The sequence below is a fragment of the Sorex araneus genome, chromosome 9 (genome assembly GCF_027595985.1).
Source record: "Sorex araneus isolate mSorAra2 chromosome 9, mSorAra2.pri, whole genome shotgun sequence".
NCBI lineage: Eukaryota > Metazoa > Chordata > Mammalia > Eulipotyphla > Soricidae > Sorex > Sorex araneus.
Window position 1 is genome coordinate 8132443 of NC_073310.1, and position 17500 is coordinate 8149942.

At 62.4% G+C, this 17500-nt stretch overlaps 1 protein-coding gene across 3 annotated transcripts in view; it reads right to left on the reverse strand.

Annotated features, from left to right (window-relative positions):
- The window catches only part of NOS1 (nitric oxide synthase 1), an 85315-nt gene that overhangs the window by 22776 nt on the left and 45039 nt on the right, over positions 1-17500 (reverse strand). For 2 of the 3 annotated variants that reach the window (XM_055147002.1, XM_055147003.1), the window contains exons 9-18: positions 17133-17272; positions 16358-16532; positions 12775-12876; positions 11593-11787; positions 11188-11273; positions 8343-8487; positions 7073-7177; positions 6635-6693; positions 3565-3681; positions 2517-2691 (exon numbers count right to left, since the gene is read on the reverse strand). In XM_055147002.1, the coding sequence (XP_055002977.1) occupies positions 2517-2691; positions 3565-3681; positions 6635-6693; positions 7073-7177; positions 8343-8487; positions 11188-11273; positions 11593-11787; positions 12775-12876; positions 16358-16532; positions 17133-17272 (1299 nt within the window). Of the gene's footprint in view, positions 1-2516; positions 2692-3564; positions 3682-5354; positions 5457-6634; positions 6694-7072; positions 7178-8342; positions 8488-11187; positions 11274-11592; positions 11788-12774; positions 12877-16357; positions 16533-17132; positions 17273-17500 lie in introns of all 3 variants that reach the window. The other variant, XM_055147004.1, reaches the window with a different exon arrangement.

The window sequence follows — 17500 nt, forward strand, 5'->3', positions numbered from 1 at the left end:
TTCCACCCACACAGAATGCCAAGCAAGAGCCACGCTGGAGGGACAGGAGGGGGGTCCCGGAACTGGGGGGCGCTGGGAGTGTGGGGGAGACAGTTGCAAGTCGGCTGGCTAAGTGGACGCCCACGCAGCTGCCTCGGAGACAGTCCAGCTTCCGGGGTCCCCGTGCAGAGAGACACGGGAGGGAGTGGGTGGACACGGCATGTCCTGTTAGCTCCTGGGTGGCCTCGTGCCTCTGCAGGTGGGCTGTGTGGGCTAGGGCGGGGGGCAGCAGTGGCCTTCCCTCCTGGGGCTGCAGCAGAGAATGCCGTCAGGGCTGCTCTGACCTTCCGTGGTCACCCCCATGAACACAGACACTGTGTACAAGAGAGTCTCTTGCCCGCACGCCTGGCTGTCTTCCCCGGGGCCCCTCAGAGGGGATGGGCTCCAGCTTCCCTCCCCGCCCCGAGCAGAGCTCCCGGCGGTTGAAGACCACCAGAACCTAGCTACAGCCATGCTCTAGGCCCCTCCCCACACATTCGGACAGGCCTCACGCATGAAGGTACCGGCAGAGGAACCCAGGTGTGTGTAATCCCATCAATGGCCAACGTGCACAGACTTAAAAGCAAGCTCCCAGAAGCGATATCTTATAACCTACTTCTCCCTCTGGGAGAGACTAGCAAGCTACCGAGAGTTTCCTGCCCACATGGGGCAGCCTCGAAAGCTTCCCATGGTGTATCCATATGCCAAAGCCAGTAACAAGCTGGGTCTCATTCCCCTGACCCTGAAAGAGCCTCCAGTGCGGCATCGTTGGGAAGGACGAGTAGAGAGAGGCTCCTAAAATCTCAGGGATAGGACGAATGGAGATGTTACTGAGACCGCTCGAGAAATTAGACGATCAATGGGATGATGATGATGATGATGATGATAATGTACTAGTATCCCCCCACTTGCCTCTGGAGGCCACTGTCAATGGGATGATGATGATGATGATGATGATAATGTACTAGTATCCCCCCACTTGCCTCTGGAGGCCACTGGGCAGCAGCAAGCCCCAGTCAGGAGCCCCATCCGGGAGCCCCAGGTGGCTGCGATAGTCCAGTGGGTAGGGGTTTGCCTTGCATGCAGCCGACCCGGGTTTGATCCCTGGCATCCCATAGGGTCCCCCAAGCAATGCCAGGAGTAACTCCTGAGTACAGAGCCAGGAGAAAACCCTGAGCATCACCAGGTGTGATCACCCCCTCTCCCAAAAAGCCAAAAAAAAAATATCACCAGGTAGGGCCCGAGACAGAACAGAGATTAAGGTGTGGAACCACACAGGGCTTCAGAGGACTGCCAGGAGTGAGTCCTGAGCACTGGAATAGGAGTTAGCCCCTGAACAATGCTGAAGACCCCCCCCAAAAAAAAATAAAACAAAGCAAAAAATGTGCAGTGTATGGCTGGAGTGATAGCACGGCAGGTAGGGCGTTTGCCTTGCATGTGGCCGACCTGGGGTTCAATCCCTGACATCCCATATGGTTCCCAGAGCACTGTCAGGAGTCATTCCTGAGTGCAGAGCCAGGAGTAACCCCTGAGCACTGTGAGGTATGATCCAAGCTGCCCCTCACCCCACTCCCACAAAAAAGTAGTCCATTGTTGTGGGGTTTAGTTTCTTTAACGAGGTGGCATGGTGACATCCAGTCTCAGGTCACTTTACCAGCACCTGGCATGCCCCCTTTCTCCCTGGCCACAGGCAGCCTTGAGTCCTCTCTGTGTGTTTGCCTGCCCTGACCCCTGTCTCCTGACCCCTGACCCGGAAACAGAGCCCTACTGCTGGGGTCTTCTGAGCCCTGACCCCTGTCTCCTGACCCCTGACCCAGAAACAGAGCCCTACTCCTGGGGTCTTCTGAGCCCTGACCCCTGTCTCCTAACCCCTGACCCGGAAACAGAGCCCTACTACTGGGGTCTTCTGAGACCAGCTCTCACCCCGAGCTTCCTTCTGTCTGTCCAGATGGCAGCAGGTGCCAGTGCTTCGTGCCCGCCTAACTGTAGGACACCCCTGCACAGACGGACTCCTTTTTTTTTTGCTTTTTGGGTCACACCCGGTGATGCACAGGGGTTCCTCCTAGCTCTGCACTCAGGAATTAACTCCTGGTGGTGCTCGGGGGACTCTATGGGATGCTGGGGCTTGAACCCGGGTCGGCCTCATGCAAGGCAAACGCACTCCCCGTTGTGCTATCGCTCCAGCCCCTGGACCCCTTTTGTCAAATCTCTCTCCCAGCCCACTCAGGGTCCGACTCCGCCTGTGCCTGTCTGGAGCATGGACAAAGGCCCAGCCCTGGAGCGAGCTCATCCACACAGACGGGCAGCTGGGCTGTGGGCCCCCGCGGGGGCTGTCCCCCTACTTCCCTCCCGAGTGGAGGGGTGGGAGGGTGCGGGCGGGCGGGGAGGGGCAACTGTCGATGTCAGACCACCCGCCCCCTAACCCCACGAGAGCCATCTGCAGCGTGCTGGGGGCCGGGGCCCGGGCCCTGACCGCAGGGCCTTGTGACGCGCGGTACCTTGAAGACCTTCTTGGCCCAGGTCCTGAAGGCCTCCTCCTGCCCACACAGCTCGTCGCCCTCCCGCATCTTCAGGATCCGCTCCCCGCCCAGCTCCTCCAGCAGCGTGTCCACGGCGTGGCCGAAGGCGCAGAAGTGAGGGTAGGCCCTGGAGCCCAGGCCGAACACGGAGAACCTGCCCGGAGCAGACGGCGGGGGTCGGCCCTGTGGCCCCCAGAGTCTGGGCCTGGAGCCGGGGCCTTGCAGGAGGGCTCTGAGGAGGGGCCACCAGGGGTGACCCCTCAGCTCACGGGACCCTCACGTGGCCTTAGAGAAAGCGGGGCCGGGGGTGTGATTCCAGGGGTGCCTTGCCCAGGCGAGGACTGGGTCCGTCCCTGTTTAATTAGGGCCGTCGCCCCACGCCGTGACTCCAGCCGTGTCTGGGCACTGCTGCCCTCTGGCTGTACCCTGGGTCTCGGGGGCTCTATGGGTGGGGGGGGGGGCAGCGTTGAAGCGAACTGTGGAGATTCAATGTGAGAGTTGGGGCCGGATTGACGGTTGGATGGGCTGAGCACGTGTGCCACGTCCAAGGGGCCCGGGGGCCGGCCCCCCAGCTCAGCGCCAGGTACAGCCCCTGAGCAGACCGTGAGCACCCCCACCCCCGCCCTGGAGTCCAACCAAGCAGACGAACATGGAGCGGTGGCGCTGGGCCCAACTCCAGGCCTGGGTTCCAGGCCCTTTGGGGGGAGGGGGCCAGCCCACGGGGAGCGGGCAGCCCTGGCGACTCTGATGGGGCTGCAGGGGTGAGGGCCAGGGCGTTGGAAGCTCCTGTCAGGCTGGGAGGCACCCGAGGGGCCGCAGCACACGAGATATGCCGATGGGGGGGAGGGGGGAGCCTCAGACCAGTGGGCGGCAGGCAGGGGCGCAGGAGGGAGGTTCCCCCGACTGGGATGCAGGTGGTGACCTCCCCCTCCCCCGCTACCCCACCCTGCTGCTAAAGCGCCCATCTGGCGACCAAGACCTGGTTCCCGGGAGCCTTGGGGGCTCTGGCGCTGGGCGCTGTGCTCACCTCACGTTGGCCAGCGGCCCGGTGCTCTCAAAGTTGTCTCTGAGCTCGGCCCCGTCGCCTGACGACTTCCGGGAGTCGGAGTATGAGGACACACTGTTGAAGCGGACCTTGTAGCTCCTGCCGAAACCCAAGAGTGTCTGTGTCAGGAGTCCCCCCACCCCGCCTCGACCTGAGACTTCCTGTGGCCACTCTAGAATGGATCTAGAATGATCTAGAATGTTCTAGAAACTGGGAGTCGGAGTATGAGGACACGCTGTTGAAGCGGACCTTGTAGGTCCTGCCGAAACCCAAGAGCGTCTGTATCAGGAGTTCCTCCCACCCCCCTGCCTCAACCTGAGACTTCCTGTGGCCATCCTAGAATGGATCTGGAACGATCTAGAATGTTCTAGAAACTGACCCATCTCCTCCTGCTTTCACCCACCCACGAGAGGTCTGGATTGACAAAAGTGTCTGAGCCGGAGCTGTCCACGGTGCCAGGGGTTCAGTGGACAAGCAGCGAGGACCACCCTATACTGGTCCTTCATTTTTGTCACATGACCTGTTTTCCCAAATGTCTGGGCATGCAAGAATCGTGCCTGGCTCTTCGTGAGGACGAAGCCCTTGATTCCAGAGGGGCTCTGCAGTTCTGCCCGGCCGCCAGGAGGTGCCAAGGCTGCCGGTCCCCACACCTCACCTTGAGGACCGCCCTTGTGCTGTGATCCTCAGTCCCTGCTGAGGAGGTGCCGAGACCACCCATGTCTCAAGGCCGTCACCTTCATTAGCCCACGGCAAGTGCCCAGTGGTCAGGGGAGGTTCCGTACTGGGTGCTCCGAGAGGGAGTGCTTATACTAGGTGAAGGCGGCACCCATCCCCTGTCTGTGATTCCGGTCCTTAGAGAACGCAGGCAGCCTCGTCCACACACAAACAAGAGACGCTCTGGCCAGGGACCATGGCACGAAAATAAATCACTCTTGGAGGAAGGCCAGGGCCACGGGGACTGAAATCACAGCCCCAAGGCCTTAGAAGAAGGATTTGGGATTAAGCAAAAAAAAAAGAAAGGTAATAAAACCAGAAACAATTTGCCAGTTCTTCTCTGACAGCGGTTTTGTTCTCAGAGAGGCAGAAAGAACACAAAAATCAAACCCAAACAAACATCTCCAAGACAAACGCCATCCTCCCCCTACTGCCCCAAGCCCCCATTTCATCCCTCCCCGCCCTCCCCCCCCAAAAAAAACCAACCCCCCTGAAAACCAAAGCAAAACAGAGAAGCTCATGCAAGAGATGAAGAAAGCCCCGGGGTGTCTAAGCTGGACCTTCTTCCAAGTCCCCCCCCTTCGGCATCAGGGAAAGTTCTAAATATATGGAAGTGTATTTTCTGCCCTAAAATAGTCTCGCATTGAGTCACTTCTCCAAATAAGACACGCGGCAGATGAGGGGGCGGCAGCGTCGTCAGTGTGGGCGGGCTTGGGTGCCGGCTGTGGGGTAAAAATACCCGCCCATGGGTTTCGATGCGGTTGGAGGTTTTTCCAAACGCTTTCCTCCTGGTCATCTTCCTCAGATTCTCCAATCAGCTCCCCGAGGTGGTCAGGGTTCGGAGTCCTTTCTTCCCATTTGGCGGAGAAGAAAGACTGAGGCCCCACGGGGCGGAGGAGTGGGGTGGGGCAGCCAGCGGCCCGGTCCAGGCCCCGGGTGGGTGGGGTCAAGTGCGCGTGGCGGGGTTAGAACACAGGTCTCCCCGAGCCAAAGCCGGGACACTCGGGGCCCCCAGCCATGCACACACACATGCAGGCATACGCGTGTGCACGCGCTACCTGTGCTGGCGGTCCCGGGCTAGGGCCAGACCCCGGGCTCCCGGGTCGCCTCGCGGGAGGGCAGGGCCTTGACGGGGAAAGAAATGCAAGGGTTCCGGGTTCCTAGGGGGAGAACGGACGGTCCCCTCTCTCTCCCTGAAGGAGGCCCCCGGGACAGGGCAGGGGGACACGGGGCACCCGGCGAGCACTGACCACAGGGACGGGGCTGTCCACGGAGGGGACTTGCTGCCCTGCCCGGCCTCCGCACGCCAGCCAGCCCCCGCCCCTGTGGTCAGCCTGGGGTGCGGGGCTGGGTCCCTCTGGTGTGTGGGGAGGCTTGTTCTGGACACCCCAAGGGGCAGCTCAGGCGGCCGTGGCCTCTGCTCCACGTTACAGGAGGGGGCAAAGGGCGCCTCGAAGGTAACTGTGCTCGCACGGTGGGGCACCCTGGCAGTGCTCAGGGCTTACTCCTGACTCTGTGCTCAGAGATTACTCCTGGCATGCGGGCCTGGGGGCGGGTCCGAGCCCGGCTCTGAGCCTGGGCCCCGTCTGAGCAGGAGGCAGGGAGGTTCTAAGGGCAGAGGCCCCCGCACCCTGCCCATCGGCCGGCGCTTGAGCTCTACATGGGCCTCCGGGATGCTCACGGCCATTTCTGAGTGAGTCTCCGGTGGACAAAACGTCAGGGCAATGGAAACGAAAGAGTGTCTGGGCCCGTGGGCTGCAGACCTACTGGGCGCTCGGGGGTCACAGTGCACGGAGCCCATGGCACCACCCCAACATCAAAGAAGGAACTGTCGCTGTGTGTGTGTGCGTGTGTGTGCATGTGTGTATGTATCATGTGTGTACGTGTGTATGCACATTTGTGTGTATGTGTGCGTGTGTGCATGCATGAATGTGTGTGCATGTGTATGTGTATGTGTGTATGCATGTGTGTATGTGTGTGTGCATGTGTGCGAGTGCCTGTGTATGTGTGTGTATGAATGTGCATGTGCCTGTGTGTGCGTGTGTGTGCATGTGTGTGGGCTTGTGTGTATGTGGCATGTGTGTGCATGTGTGTATGTGTGTGCATATGTGTGTGCGTTTGTGTATGTGTGTGCATATGTATACATGTGTGTATGTGTGTGCACGTGTGAGTTCCTGTGTATACATGTGTGCGTGTGCATGTATGTATGTGTGTATTGTGTGCATGTGTGTGCACGTGTATGTGCATGTGTGTATGTGCACGTGTGCACATGTGTGTGCGTGTGTGCACGTGTGTGCGTGTAGGTGGTGTCAGGGCATGCACGTGGCTGTCCACTCACTTCCTCTCCTCATGCACGGAGTTGGGGTGTCTCATCTCCATCAGAGCGCAGCCGAATTTCTGTGGAGCAGAAGAGAGGAGGCGCATGTGAGGGTCAGCGCATGGAGCCCTAGGCCGGGCCCCAGTGTTGGGGCTCAGGTAGGGCGTGGAGCCGGAAGTGCAGTCACAACTGCTCAAAGGGGACCCTCCGCCCCACACTCAAGCCCCCCTGGCTCCCCGGGAGCACGGCACCGTGTCTCTGGACAGGAGCGGCCTGTAGGGGCCCACGGTTCTCACTAGGGCTCGGCGTGGGACACTTGGACTGTCCTCACTTGGACCCAAATTGAATCCATGGGTCACTGGGAAGATCCTTGGACCGAAAGGCAGGTGGGCCAGGAGGGCCCCCCACCCCTTCCTCCTGCTCCTGGGCACCCCAGGGGACCCCGGTGGCCCGTCTCACCTCCCCATTCTCCGGGGGGTCTCCATTGCCAAAGGTGCTGGTGACCACCAGGACCAGCGTCTCGTGTTCCAGGTGCACGATGTCATACTCCTCCATGGACATGACCTGGTGATGGGGAAGGGGGGGGGGAAGTCAGGGCCGCTCCGGGCGGCACCTGTGGGGGCAGAGCTCCAGCCCCAGCTGTTCTGGTGGGTTCTGGTGGGTTTGGATGGTGTGGGGCTCTCGGACGGTCACTGGCCTTCATTCAGGTCTCCAGAGAATCCTGGGGCAGCGGCCCAAGGGCTTGGCTGCAGCAGACATTGGGGGTCTCGAGCATCTTGTAGCCTGGAATCTTGTGGATGACATTCAGCGAGGGGTGTGGTGGGGGGTCCCCTGGCTGGATCTGACCGAGTGTAATTGACCCCGGCAGTCTGCAGTTGCTGGGCCCTGGTCAGCCTCAGGGAAAACCTGTGACTTAGAGCTGAGATTCTTTTATTTTTTGGGGGGGTCACACCCAGCTATGCACAGGGGTTCCTCCTGGCTCTGCACTCAGGAATTACTCCTGGTGGTGCTCGGGGGGGGGGGGGGGACCCTATGGGATGCTGGGAATCAAACCCAGGTTGGCCGCGTGCAGGGCAAACACCCTCCTTGCTGTGCTACTGCTCCAGCCTGTTACAGCTGAGATTCATTGTAGCAACATTTCTCGGCAACATTTCTCAACATCACTCTGCAAGGCTCCAGGCAAGCGGACCCCAGAGAAGTGTCTTGAAGACCAGTGGGGCTGGGAAAAACGTGCATGGGAAGCATTTAGATTCTTCATTTTGTCTGTTTTGGGGCCAAACCCGGCAGTGCTTGGGGCTTAGCTCCTGGCTCTGTGCTCGGGGTATTATTGGGTACCAGGATCAATTCTGGATTGGCACACACTTGCTGTGTGCCAGGCAAGTGCCCTGCCCGGCTGACTATCCCCAGCATCTCCGCTCTGTCATCGCCTCTTTGGGGAATTATATGCCATTATTTGCAGCTGGAAGGCTCTGAGAACTGGGCACAGTTCGTCGGACAGAGCTCCGCAAACAGACTTCAGAATGGCCTTCCAGAACCTTCTAGCATGCTTCTCTAGCGATGGGGCATCGACCTGTTATTCCTGGGTCACCGGAAGGCTGGTGAGAAGACCTTACCTCCCTGACATGCATGGGCGGGAGTGTGCCTGCTGGAAGCTTCTCTCTCTCTTCTCTGGCTGTCCCCTGCACCCCCCGCCCCCCCCACCTTCCCGCCGTCACGCGTCACGACCCACCTTGGCATCGAAGGCGTGTTTGAAGATCTCACACAAAGTCTTGGCATAGGCCTGCGACTTGCCCGTCTCCGTGGCGTAAAGGATGGTGGCCTTGACCCGCTTGGCCATCGCCTGTCCCATCAGTTTGGCCGAGAACTTGACGGCTCTGAGAGGCGAGAGGAAGAGAGGAAAATGGGAAACGGAGAGAGGAAGGAAGACGCCAGGCCACTGCCCTCCCTGGCACTCTGGGCAAGACCCCTGATGTCGTGCTCAGGGGACCATATGGGGTGCTGGGATTTGAACCCGGGTCGGCTGCGTGCAAGGCAAACGCCCTACCCGCTGTGCTTTCGCTCCAGCCCCCCAGGAGGGAACTTTTTGTCGGACTCTGGGTGCCTGTGACGCCCCTTTCTCGCCCCCCCAGGGGCAGGGAGAGAGTGCAGCACTGATGGAGCTCGCCGAGCTCACGCCCGGCCTGGGTTCAATGCCCTGCACTCCGCGGTCCCTCAAGCACTGCCGGGTGTGGCCCTGAAACCCCCCAGCACTGGTGGTCGAGGCAGAACCCCCCCTCAGGCCCATGATGGAGCTGCTGGGGCCCCTCCGAGCCCCCTGGCCCAAAGCTCTGCCAAAGCAACGAGCTTCCGTAGCCGCTCAGTTTCGCAGTGTGTGATTTCACTGCCCAGTCTTAGTCCCCACAGCTTTGGGGTGCCAGTTTGCACCCCAAACTTGTCTTGGGTGCCTCCTTGGCCCTGGTGCAGCGGGGACAGAGTGTGTCTGCCATGAGCCTAGGGTTGTGCCCTTGTGAGACGATGAGGACTCGAGAGGGACGCGGGCAAGCCGAGAGCAGAAGGGTGGGAGGCCTTGGTCCTGCCTGGAGGGGCTGGGCTGAGTGGTCAGGGCGGTCCCCAGCCACTGGCCCACAGACATTCAGCGAGCACCTCTCCCAGGAGGCCGGGCTGCCACCAAGCCCCGGGGAGTGGAAATGTCACATGTCGGGCCCTGAAACATTCTAGAACCTTCCTCCCATCCTTGGGAGGCGTGGGGGTGGCACACAGGCTGGGGTGGGGGTTTAGGACGATCTGGGCTCCCCTTCTGAGCCAGCCGGCGACCCCCCGCTACTCACCAGGAACCTGGCTAATTACTCCACCTGGGGATCATTGGCGGCAAACTTCGTCATTTTTCAGAATCGGGGCGCCCGCCCACACCGCAGGGGCCCTCAGAGCTCAGTGGGGGAGAGGCTGACAGGAATAAAAGGTGCCCAAGGGCCCCCTCTGAATGAGCAGAGCAGAGAAAAGCATCTATAATTAACTCCCATTGTTTCTCCCCACACGTAATAGCGCAATTAGTGTTTTAGATTTCTCCCCGTCCCTTTCCCGGGCACAGGGAACGGAGCAGAAGCCACAGGCTGCCCTGGGCCTGTCTGGGCCATCTGTGGCTTCCACGGCGGGCTGGGGGCTGGGAGAGAGCGGGACAGGGACCTAGGTGGCCTGGTGGCTGTGAGGCTCATTGCAGGGGTCTGGCCCAAGGGGACGGGGGGAGGCAAGAGGGTGGTCAGCGCTGCGGATTCAGATGCCAACCCTGGGAGCTGGCAGCCCCCTCCCTCAGGGACCACTGCCAGCTGGTCCCTCAGCTTCAAACTGTCCACAGCCTGGGCCTGACACGGACCCCTCTGGGCAGGAAAATGGATGGGGCCCTGGGAGCCGTCACACCCCCACCCCTGCAGTCAGGCCCAGTGAGCGCCTTTGTTTTAGCTTTTGGGTCACACCCGGTGATGCTCAGGTGTCTAACTCCTGGCTCTGTGCTCAGCGATCACGCCTGGCGGGGCTCAGGGGGCCCTATGGGATGCCAGGGATCGAACCCGGGTCAGCCGCGAGCAAGGCCAACAGCCTCCCCGCTGTCCTACTGCTCTGGCCCCGTGAAAGCAGCGCTAATGGAGCCAGGCTCCCCGCCTACACGCCTGGGGAAGGCACTTCCTGCGGCTGATTGTTCTCTGCCCCACCCTCGCTCTATGTCGAGGGTGTGTCCCCCTTCCTGACAGGGTCCTGGGCGGCTAAGAGAGCCGTGCCAGTGGCGTCACGGTACCAGCCCAGCGCCGCTGGCTCTGCTGCTCAGGTATGGCTGGCTCTGCTGGTTCCGACACCTTCTGGCCACCTGACCCATCTGGTGGCTTCCCGAGTGCAATAAGATGAAAGCCACACCCTGGCCACCGGCCCTTTGCATGTTCTTTGGCATTGGCCGTCGTCGTTACGTGTGAGCTCTCCTAAGCCTGGCACTGCAGGCATCGGCTCCCTCGGCCCTGGGGCAGTGGCATCCTGCCTACCTCACCGTCTAGCAACAGCCCTGCCTCGTGCAGTGAACTCTCCGGGACCCCTGGACTCACCGCCGTGTAGTCTCCTGTATTTGCAGGATTCCCTGGCCCGTGCGTGGCTGCCGGCTGCCGGGGGGCAGTGCCCATGTCCAGCTGGCTCTATCCCTGCCCTTTGCCCTCCCAGGGTGTGCCCCCACCCCGTCTGCTGTTCAGAGGAGCCACTGGTGTGGGCAAGTCTGGCCCCCCGGGAAGCGTGTGTCCCAGGGGCCCTCGCCAGGCGTCCCCTCCTCTGGGTGCTGTGACTTCCAGTGATGCCATCAAATGAAGCGGCAAAAGCTGCAGAGCCGTTGTTGCCTTTGCCCCCTCAGTGCCAGGAGGGGTGACGGACGTCATCCTTGTCTCCTCTGTCGGGAGTGGGCTGGCTCACACAGGACAGCCAGGCCAGGAGAGGGACTGGGTGGTACTTGCGCCCCACCAGGCGAGGAGGCGGGAGGGGGGGGTTGCGGGGAGTCACAGCCCCCCCCCCCGCCCGACTCCCCTCCACTCCCCAGGGGCACTCACTCCGCCAGCTTCTTAAAGCCGATGGCGCGCCTTTTGGTGGGGGTCCCGTTGGTGCCTTTCCAGACGTGGGTGTTCCAAGGGTCAGGCTGGGGAGAGAGGACGGAGGTCACTGCCATGAGGGACGCTGGCTCCGATCCCTCGGCTGCAGGCCCATGGGGAGGGAGGGCGACCGGGCTTGGAAGGAGAAAGGTGGCTGAGATGTCCTGGCCGGGAGCCCCAGGGCTGCCCAGTCTCCCACCCTGTCCGGCCACCTCACACTGTGTCCTTGGCCTGTGCTGACCCCTGGGGCCGCCCCCGGCCACTGAACTCATGGGTTGGGGTGGGGGGAGCCCGAGTGCGAGTGTGCAGGGTGCCAGCCCCTGCCCGGGGATCCGGCCCGCCCCGAGGGGTAGGGGTGCGCAGGACCTGGTACTCGAAGGAGGGCGTGAGCCGGTAGTTGAGCATCTCCTGGTGGAAGACGGGGGTGATGCTGCCGGACATGGGGGGCACGATCCACACCCAGTCGGCCGGGCAGCCCCCCCGGCAGCGGTACTCGTTCTCCATGTGTTTGATGAAGGACTCGGTGGCCGAGTGGTGGTCCACGATGGTCACTTTGTCGCTCTGTGGGGGAGGGGCGGGCAGTCGGGGGCATGGCCGGGCGGGCACAGCGGCCCTCGGCCACTCTGCGGCAGTCACCCTGGCTGTACCCCCAAGGACGTCTCTGGCGGCACCGACGTGGCCGGCAAGTGGATACCTGTCATGACACTTTTTTTTTTTCTTTTTGGGTCATGCTCAGGGGTCACTCCTGGCTCTGCACTCAGGAATTACTCCTGGCGGTGTGCGGGGGACCCTATGGGATGCTGGGGATCGAACCCGGTCAGCTGTGTGCAAGGCAAACGCCCTCCCTGCTGTGCTGTCGCCCCGGCGCCTGCCATGACACTCTGCACCCTTCCCCGCCCCTGGTCTTGCTCCGGAGAGAGAAAGGGGGTTTCCTGGGTGGGTGTCGCTCACAGATGGACCATCCTAGCAACTGGCAGCGGGAAGGCAACGGCCTCTCAAAGGGAGACCGTGGGGCAAGGCTGGCCCAGCGCGAGGAAACAGGCGAGAACCACACAGACACAGCAACGACACGGTGCGGGGGCCGCTGGCTGGCCCAGGGTCGGCTGTGGCCTGCGGGGTGGGCGGAGGGCACAGTGCCTGCCTGTCCTTCCGCACGTCCCATTTCGGGGGTTGGGGGTCACACCATGGGCTGCTCAGGGCTTACCCCTGGCTCTGGGCTCAGGCGGTCCTGGCAATGCTCGGGAGAGACTGTGGAGAGGCCCTGGGGGTCAGACTGGGGGACGCACAGCCTTCTCCACCCCTGCTGGACCCTCTCTCCAGCCCCGACAGCCCCTTCCCGGTGGTTCATCTCCTCCCCTCCCCCCTGCCTCTGGCACCTGGGGGCCCCCAGGGGAGCCAGCCCGGGCTTCTGACGTCCCGCTCCCCCACCGTGCACGCAGAGTGGACAGGCCAGCCCTGAGTCCTCGCCCGTCTCCAGGGGGCCTGTCTGGACACGGCTCAGCCCACGCGAGGCCACGAAGCCGGGGGGGGGGTGGCGCCGGGGGCTACCTGGAAGCTGTAGAGAACAGCGATGTTGATCTCCACCAGCGCCTGGTCCTTCCACAGCGACGACGTCTTCCTCATGTCCAGGTTCATCTTCTTGGCCACTTCCTGGAGGGGGAGGAGACACACGGGCATCTAGTGAGACTGTCCCCGAGCCTCTATTCGCAGAGTCGCTCGCTGGCCTGTCCCTCAGTCAAGTCACCGCCCCCCCCCACCCCTGCGAGCTGCCTGGCCGGTATGGAGGAGGCTTTGGGCTGCGGAAGGGGTGAGGATGCCAGAGGAGAGCCGGCTCTGGGGGAGGGGGGGTGAATGTGGCAGGTGCAGCGGGCACGGAGCTGCAGCCCAGAAGGTGAGAAACAGCCGGGCGTTTGCCTCCCCCAGGCAGGGCGGGTCTCTGCCAAGGCCCTGGGGCTGGGAGCCAGAGCACGGTCAGCGTGAGAGGCCTGCAGGGAGACGAGGCCGGGCAGGACCTGAAGGCAGTGCCCAGGGACCCGGCTCTGACTCCAGACGTGACGGGGGCTCCCGGGAGCCTGGGAGCAGACGGGTGTGTGTGTGTGTGGGGGGTCACCTGGATTCTGGTAGGAAGAGCTCCCCCACCCCCACCCCCTACCCTTATTCTGCCCCACCCCTGCAGTGGCCACTGTTTGGCCTCTAGCTCCCAGGACGCCAGCTGGCCAGTCCCTGCCGGGTGCGAGAACAGAGGCTCTGAGAGGGGACTGGGCCTTGGAGGAGGTGCCCAGGGAGTGGCACCAGGCGCCAGACCTGGGGGTGGAGCAGACAGTCCCCTGACGGGCGGGCGGGCGGGCGGGCGGGCGTGTTTCTCCTGCTGAGGCTGGGGTGGGGAGTGGAGAGCACCCAGTGGCAAATCCATTAATTAGAGCCGCGCTTGCCACTGCCTCTGTCAATCCCAAGTCACTCCCCGGAACCCGGGTCTCATTAGGGAGCGGGGACGCGACAGCGGCTGAGGTCTGGGTAAACCGAGTCCCGGCCCCAGCTGTCACTGCGGGTACGCACGGGTGGCTGGCACCCGGAGTCTGGGGTGGCAGGCGGCTCCCTTAAGACGCCCAGGGACTCCTCTGGGCAAGTGAAATATCAGCAAGTGAAAGATCCGGAAAACAGACTTAGTAAGTCACTCTTTGGGGCCAAGACGGTTTTTTGTGTGTGTGTGCCACGTGGGGCACAGGCAGAAAGGGTCGTGCTATTTCCAGAAAGCCACAGAGAGCCCGAGAGCGAGGCTATTGTTGCTTCCACAGCAGGGTTTCGGTAAGAGAAGAGGGAAATTAGTGGCGGCTAAAAGTCTTAGGTGCGTTTTACAACATAAAAGCCCCCCCCCCCCCCGCCGCCCGCCCTGCCAAGTTGAACTGCATCTGTGGAAGGAGCCTGAAATAACCTTTTTTTTTTTTCTTTTTGGGTCACACCCAGCAATGCTCAGGGGTCACTCCTGGCTCTGCACTCAGGAATTACTCCTGGCATTGCTTGGGGGACCCTATAGGATGCTGGGGATTGAACCCTGGGTCGGCCACGTGCAAGACAAATGCCCTACCCACTGTACTATGGCTCCGGCCCCTGAAACAACTTTTGCTTCTCGCCAGTATCTGCCGGGGGTTGGTGGAGGCCTTGGGGACCTTCTGGGGAGCTCTGAAAGATGCCAATGCCCAGGCCCCAACTCGTGGCCCCTGACACTGTAATCTGGGGGAAGGGTCTTGGCACCTTGCACCATGGAGCTCCCCAGGGAATCCCACCGTGCAGCCAGGCCGGGGACCCTGGGTTTAAATGCACCGACATGGATCTGGCATATAACCCCGATGCCCACAGCAGACAGACCCCATGTGCCAACACATCGACGGGCTGTGTGGGCATTGCCCAGATGACATCACAGGACTTCCCCGTGCGGGGACCAGCCAGGGTCAAGGCGCTGAGCCCCCCCTGACATTTCAGGTGCAGATACGTGGACGCCACACGCAAGCTGGCTCACGAGGCGTTTGTGCCACCCTGGACAAGCTCACGCGGCGTTTGTCCCGCCCTGGACAAGCTCACGTGGTATTTGTCCCGCCCTGGACAAGCTCACTCGCGTCTGTCCACGTCTTGCTGTGGCTTCCAGTTCTCATCTCGACTCTGTTCCCGACTGGCTGTGGGACCCCGGTCCCGAGCTCTGCTTCCCCCTCTCGGGGCGTTGCTGTGCCACCAAGGCCCATGACAGAGGGCGGTGGGTTGATTGCTGGGCCACCGGGGGCCGCACCCTGGCCCTAGGGAACCTCTCTGCCCAGAGCCCCCTGCGAGGACGGGCAACTCGGCCCCTCCCCGAGAAAGGCAGGTGGCGGGGAAGCCTGCATCTTGGCTGCTCAGGAAAGAGACAAGAGCTGTGCCGTGACTCTTCGGATGCGACTGGACCCTGGGGGTCGGTGGTGGTCGGCGGGGGGGAGAGATGTTGTGAACTGGACTGTCGTGAGAGGGGAGAAGTCTGACCGGGCTGGTGGTATCTGGTCCCAGTTTCCTAAGTGAGCCGGGCACATGAAGCCCCCCTGGGGGGAAGCTGGACACAGGGAGGCGCTGACCTGATTAGAAGCCGGGACTCCTCAGCCCCGTCCCCACCCGTCTTCTGGAGAGGGGGCGGGGCTGGAGTTAATAACTGATCGTGTCTATATGATGACTGTCACTATCACTGTCACTGTCATCCTGTTGCTCATCGATTTGTTCGAGCGGGCACCAGTAACGTCTCACATTGAAAGACTTATTGTTACCGTCTTTGGCATACCCAATACGCGTGGGTAGCTTGCCAGGCTCCCCGAGAGGGGCGGAGGAATCGAACACGGGTGGTCTATATGATGAAACCTCCATAAAATCCCAGTTGGTTGGGTCTGCAGAGCTTCATGGTGGGTGGATCGCCCTCCGTGTCAGGGGGTGATGGGGCCCAATTCCCCCGGGGGCTCAAGACCCCATACCCGCCTTTTCACCTTTCCTGGTCATGCACTTGTGTCTGACACGTCCCTGGCACTGACTCCTGAGTGCTAAGTCTGCCCCAGCGGGCCTGGCACGAGTCAGGGGAAGGCCCAGCCTGCAGCCAGTGTGGGGGGTCGCCAGAGACCAGGTCCTGCCGTGTGTGGGCCCGGGGCCTGCCTGGGACCCGCCCGCTCGGCCCTCCTTGCCAGGGGGGAACCTGGGAACCCAGCTCCTCCCTGGGGGCTGGCCAGTTGCTGGCCCAGAGACGGATGGCCTCCCAGCCAGTCACCTTTGGGGGTCCTCACCTGTGCTCTGGGCGGGGCACACGTGGAGGTTGGGTTCAATGAACCCATGGAAGCTGCCCAGAGTTTTCCATAGAAACTACTTAATTTTGTTCCTTTTTTGGGGTGGGGTGGGGGAGGGGAGGCAGGAGCGGGGGAGGGGAGGGGTTGGGCCACACCGGCAGTGCTTGGGGACCCCTCCTGGCAGTGCTGGGGATTCCACCGGGAGGGGCTGCCTACAGGGAAAGGGCTTTCACCCCCGCACTGTCTCTCTGGAGCCTCCCCTCCGAGGGCCCAGGTGGCCTCAGCATGTGCCCCGCCGGGAGCTCCTCCCGCTGTTGCCTGTCCCCTCGTGTGCCCCGTCTCACCTCCAGGATGTTGTAGCGGGAGCTGTCGCAGTAGTCCCGCACGCCGATCTCCGTGCCCATGTACCAGCCGCTGAACGGGCAGGCGCTGAACTCCAGGCCGCCGATCTCCAGCAGCATGTTGGACACGGCGGGGAGCCCGTACCACTTCAGGCCAAGCTCCTGGAACCAGTCGAATCTGTGGGAGGCGGCGTGGCCAGCTCAGCCGGACACAGGGGTGCCTCGGGGCGGGGTGGGGGGGGCACAAAGTGGGATGCACGCGGTCTGGGGGCTGTGGGAGGGGCCCGCGGGTCAGAACCGGGTTTCTGGGCTCTACTCTGGACCTGTGTGAGCCCTGGTTGCAAAGCGGGGGCCTGAACCCCGCATTCCTGCCGGTTCCCTGGGAAGGCGCCGGGGAGGGGGGGAACCACTGCCTGGGGCCAGGACTTAGCTGCCACTGAGAGAGAGTCGCTGGGGCTTGTGGACCCGTTTGCACCCCAGCTGACAGGAGGTGCTGCCGCCCTGGCCAGCTTTAGGGTTCAGGGAAAGGGCAGGTCCCGGGTGCTGGCGGGAGAGTGGGCTGGGCAGACCAGGGTTCCGCAAGATGCAGAAGGCTGCGGTCCAGTGAAGGAGGCCTCCCTGATTTGGGGGGGTCCGCTCAGCTCAGGTGCACCCCCTCCCCGCGCCCTCCTAAGCCTCTGTCTGGGTAGAAGAGAAGGCCAGGAAGTCTGGGGGAGGGGGGGCAGAGGGCCGCTGGGCAAGTCCACCTGCCCTCACCCCCTGTGCCAGCCCCTCTTACTTGGGGTGCCGGATGGGCACTTCCAGCACCAGCTCTGGCGGGATCTGGAAGAGCTCGGGGTCGTTGCCGTTGGCCTGGAGCAGGAGCGGCAGGACGTCAAAGCGGCCGCGTGGTGGTTTCCAGCCTTGCTGCATGCAGATCTGCAAGAGGACCAGTGTCAGGCACCAGGCCACGATCCTGAGAGACCACGCCCCTCCAGAGACCACGCCCTCAGGAAACCACGCCCTTCAGGAGACCACGCCCTCAGAAGGCCACGCCCTTCAGGAGACTATGCCTTCCCAGACTCAGCTAGAATCCAGGCCTTGGAGAGAGACAACCCCCCCCCTTTCAGTCAATGGAGGGTTCTGGGCACTTGGTTGTGGGGGTGC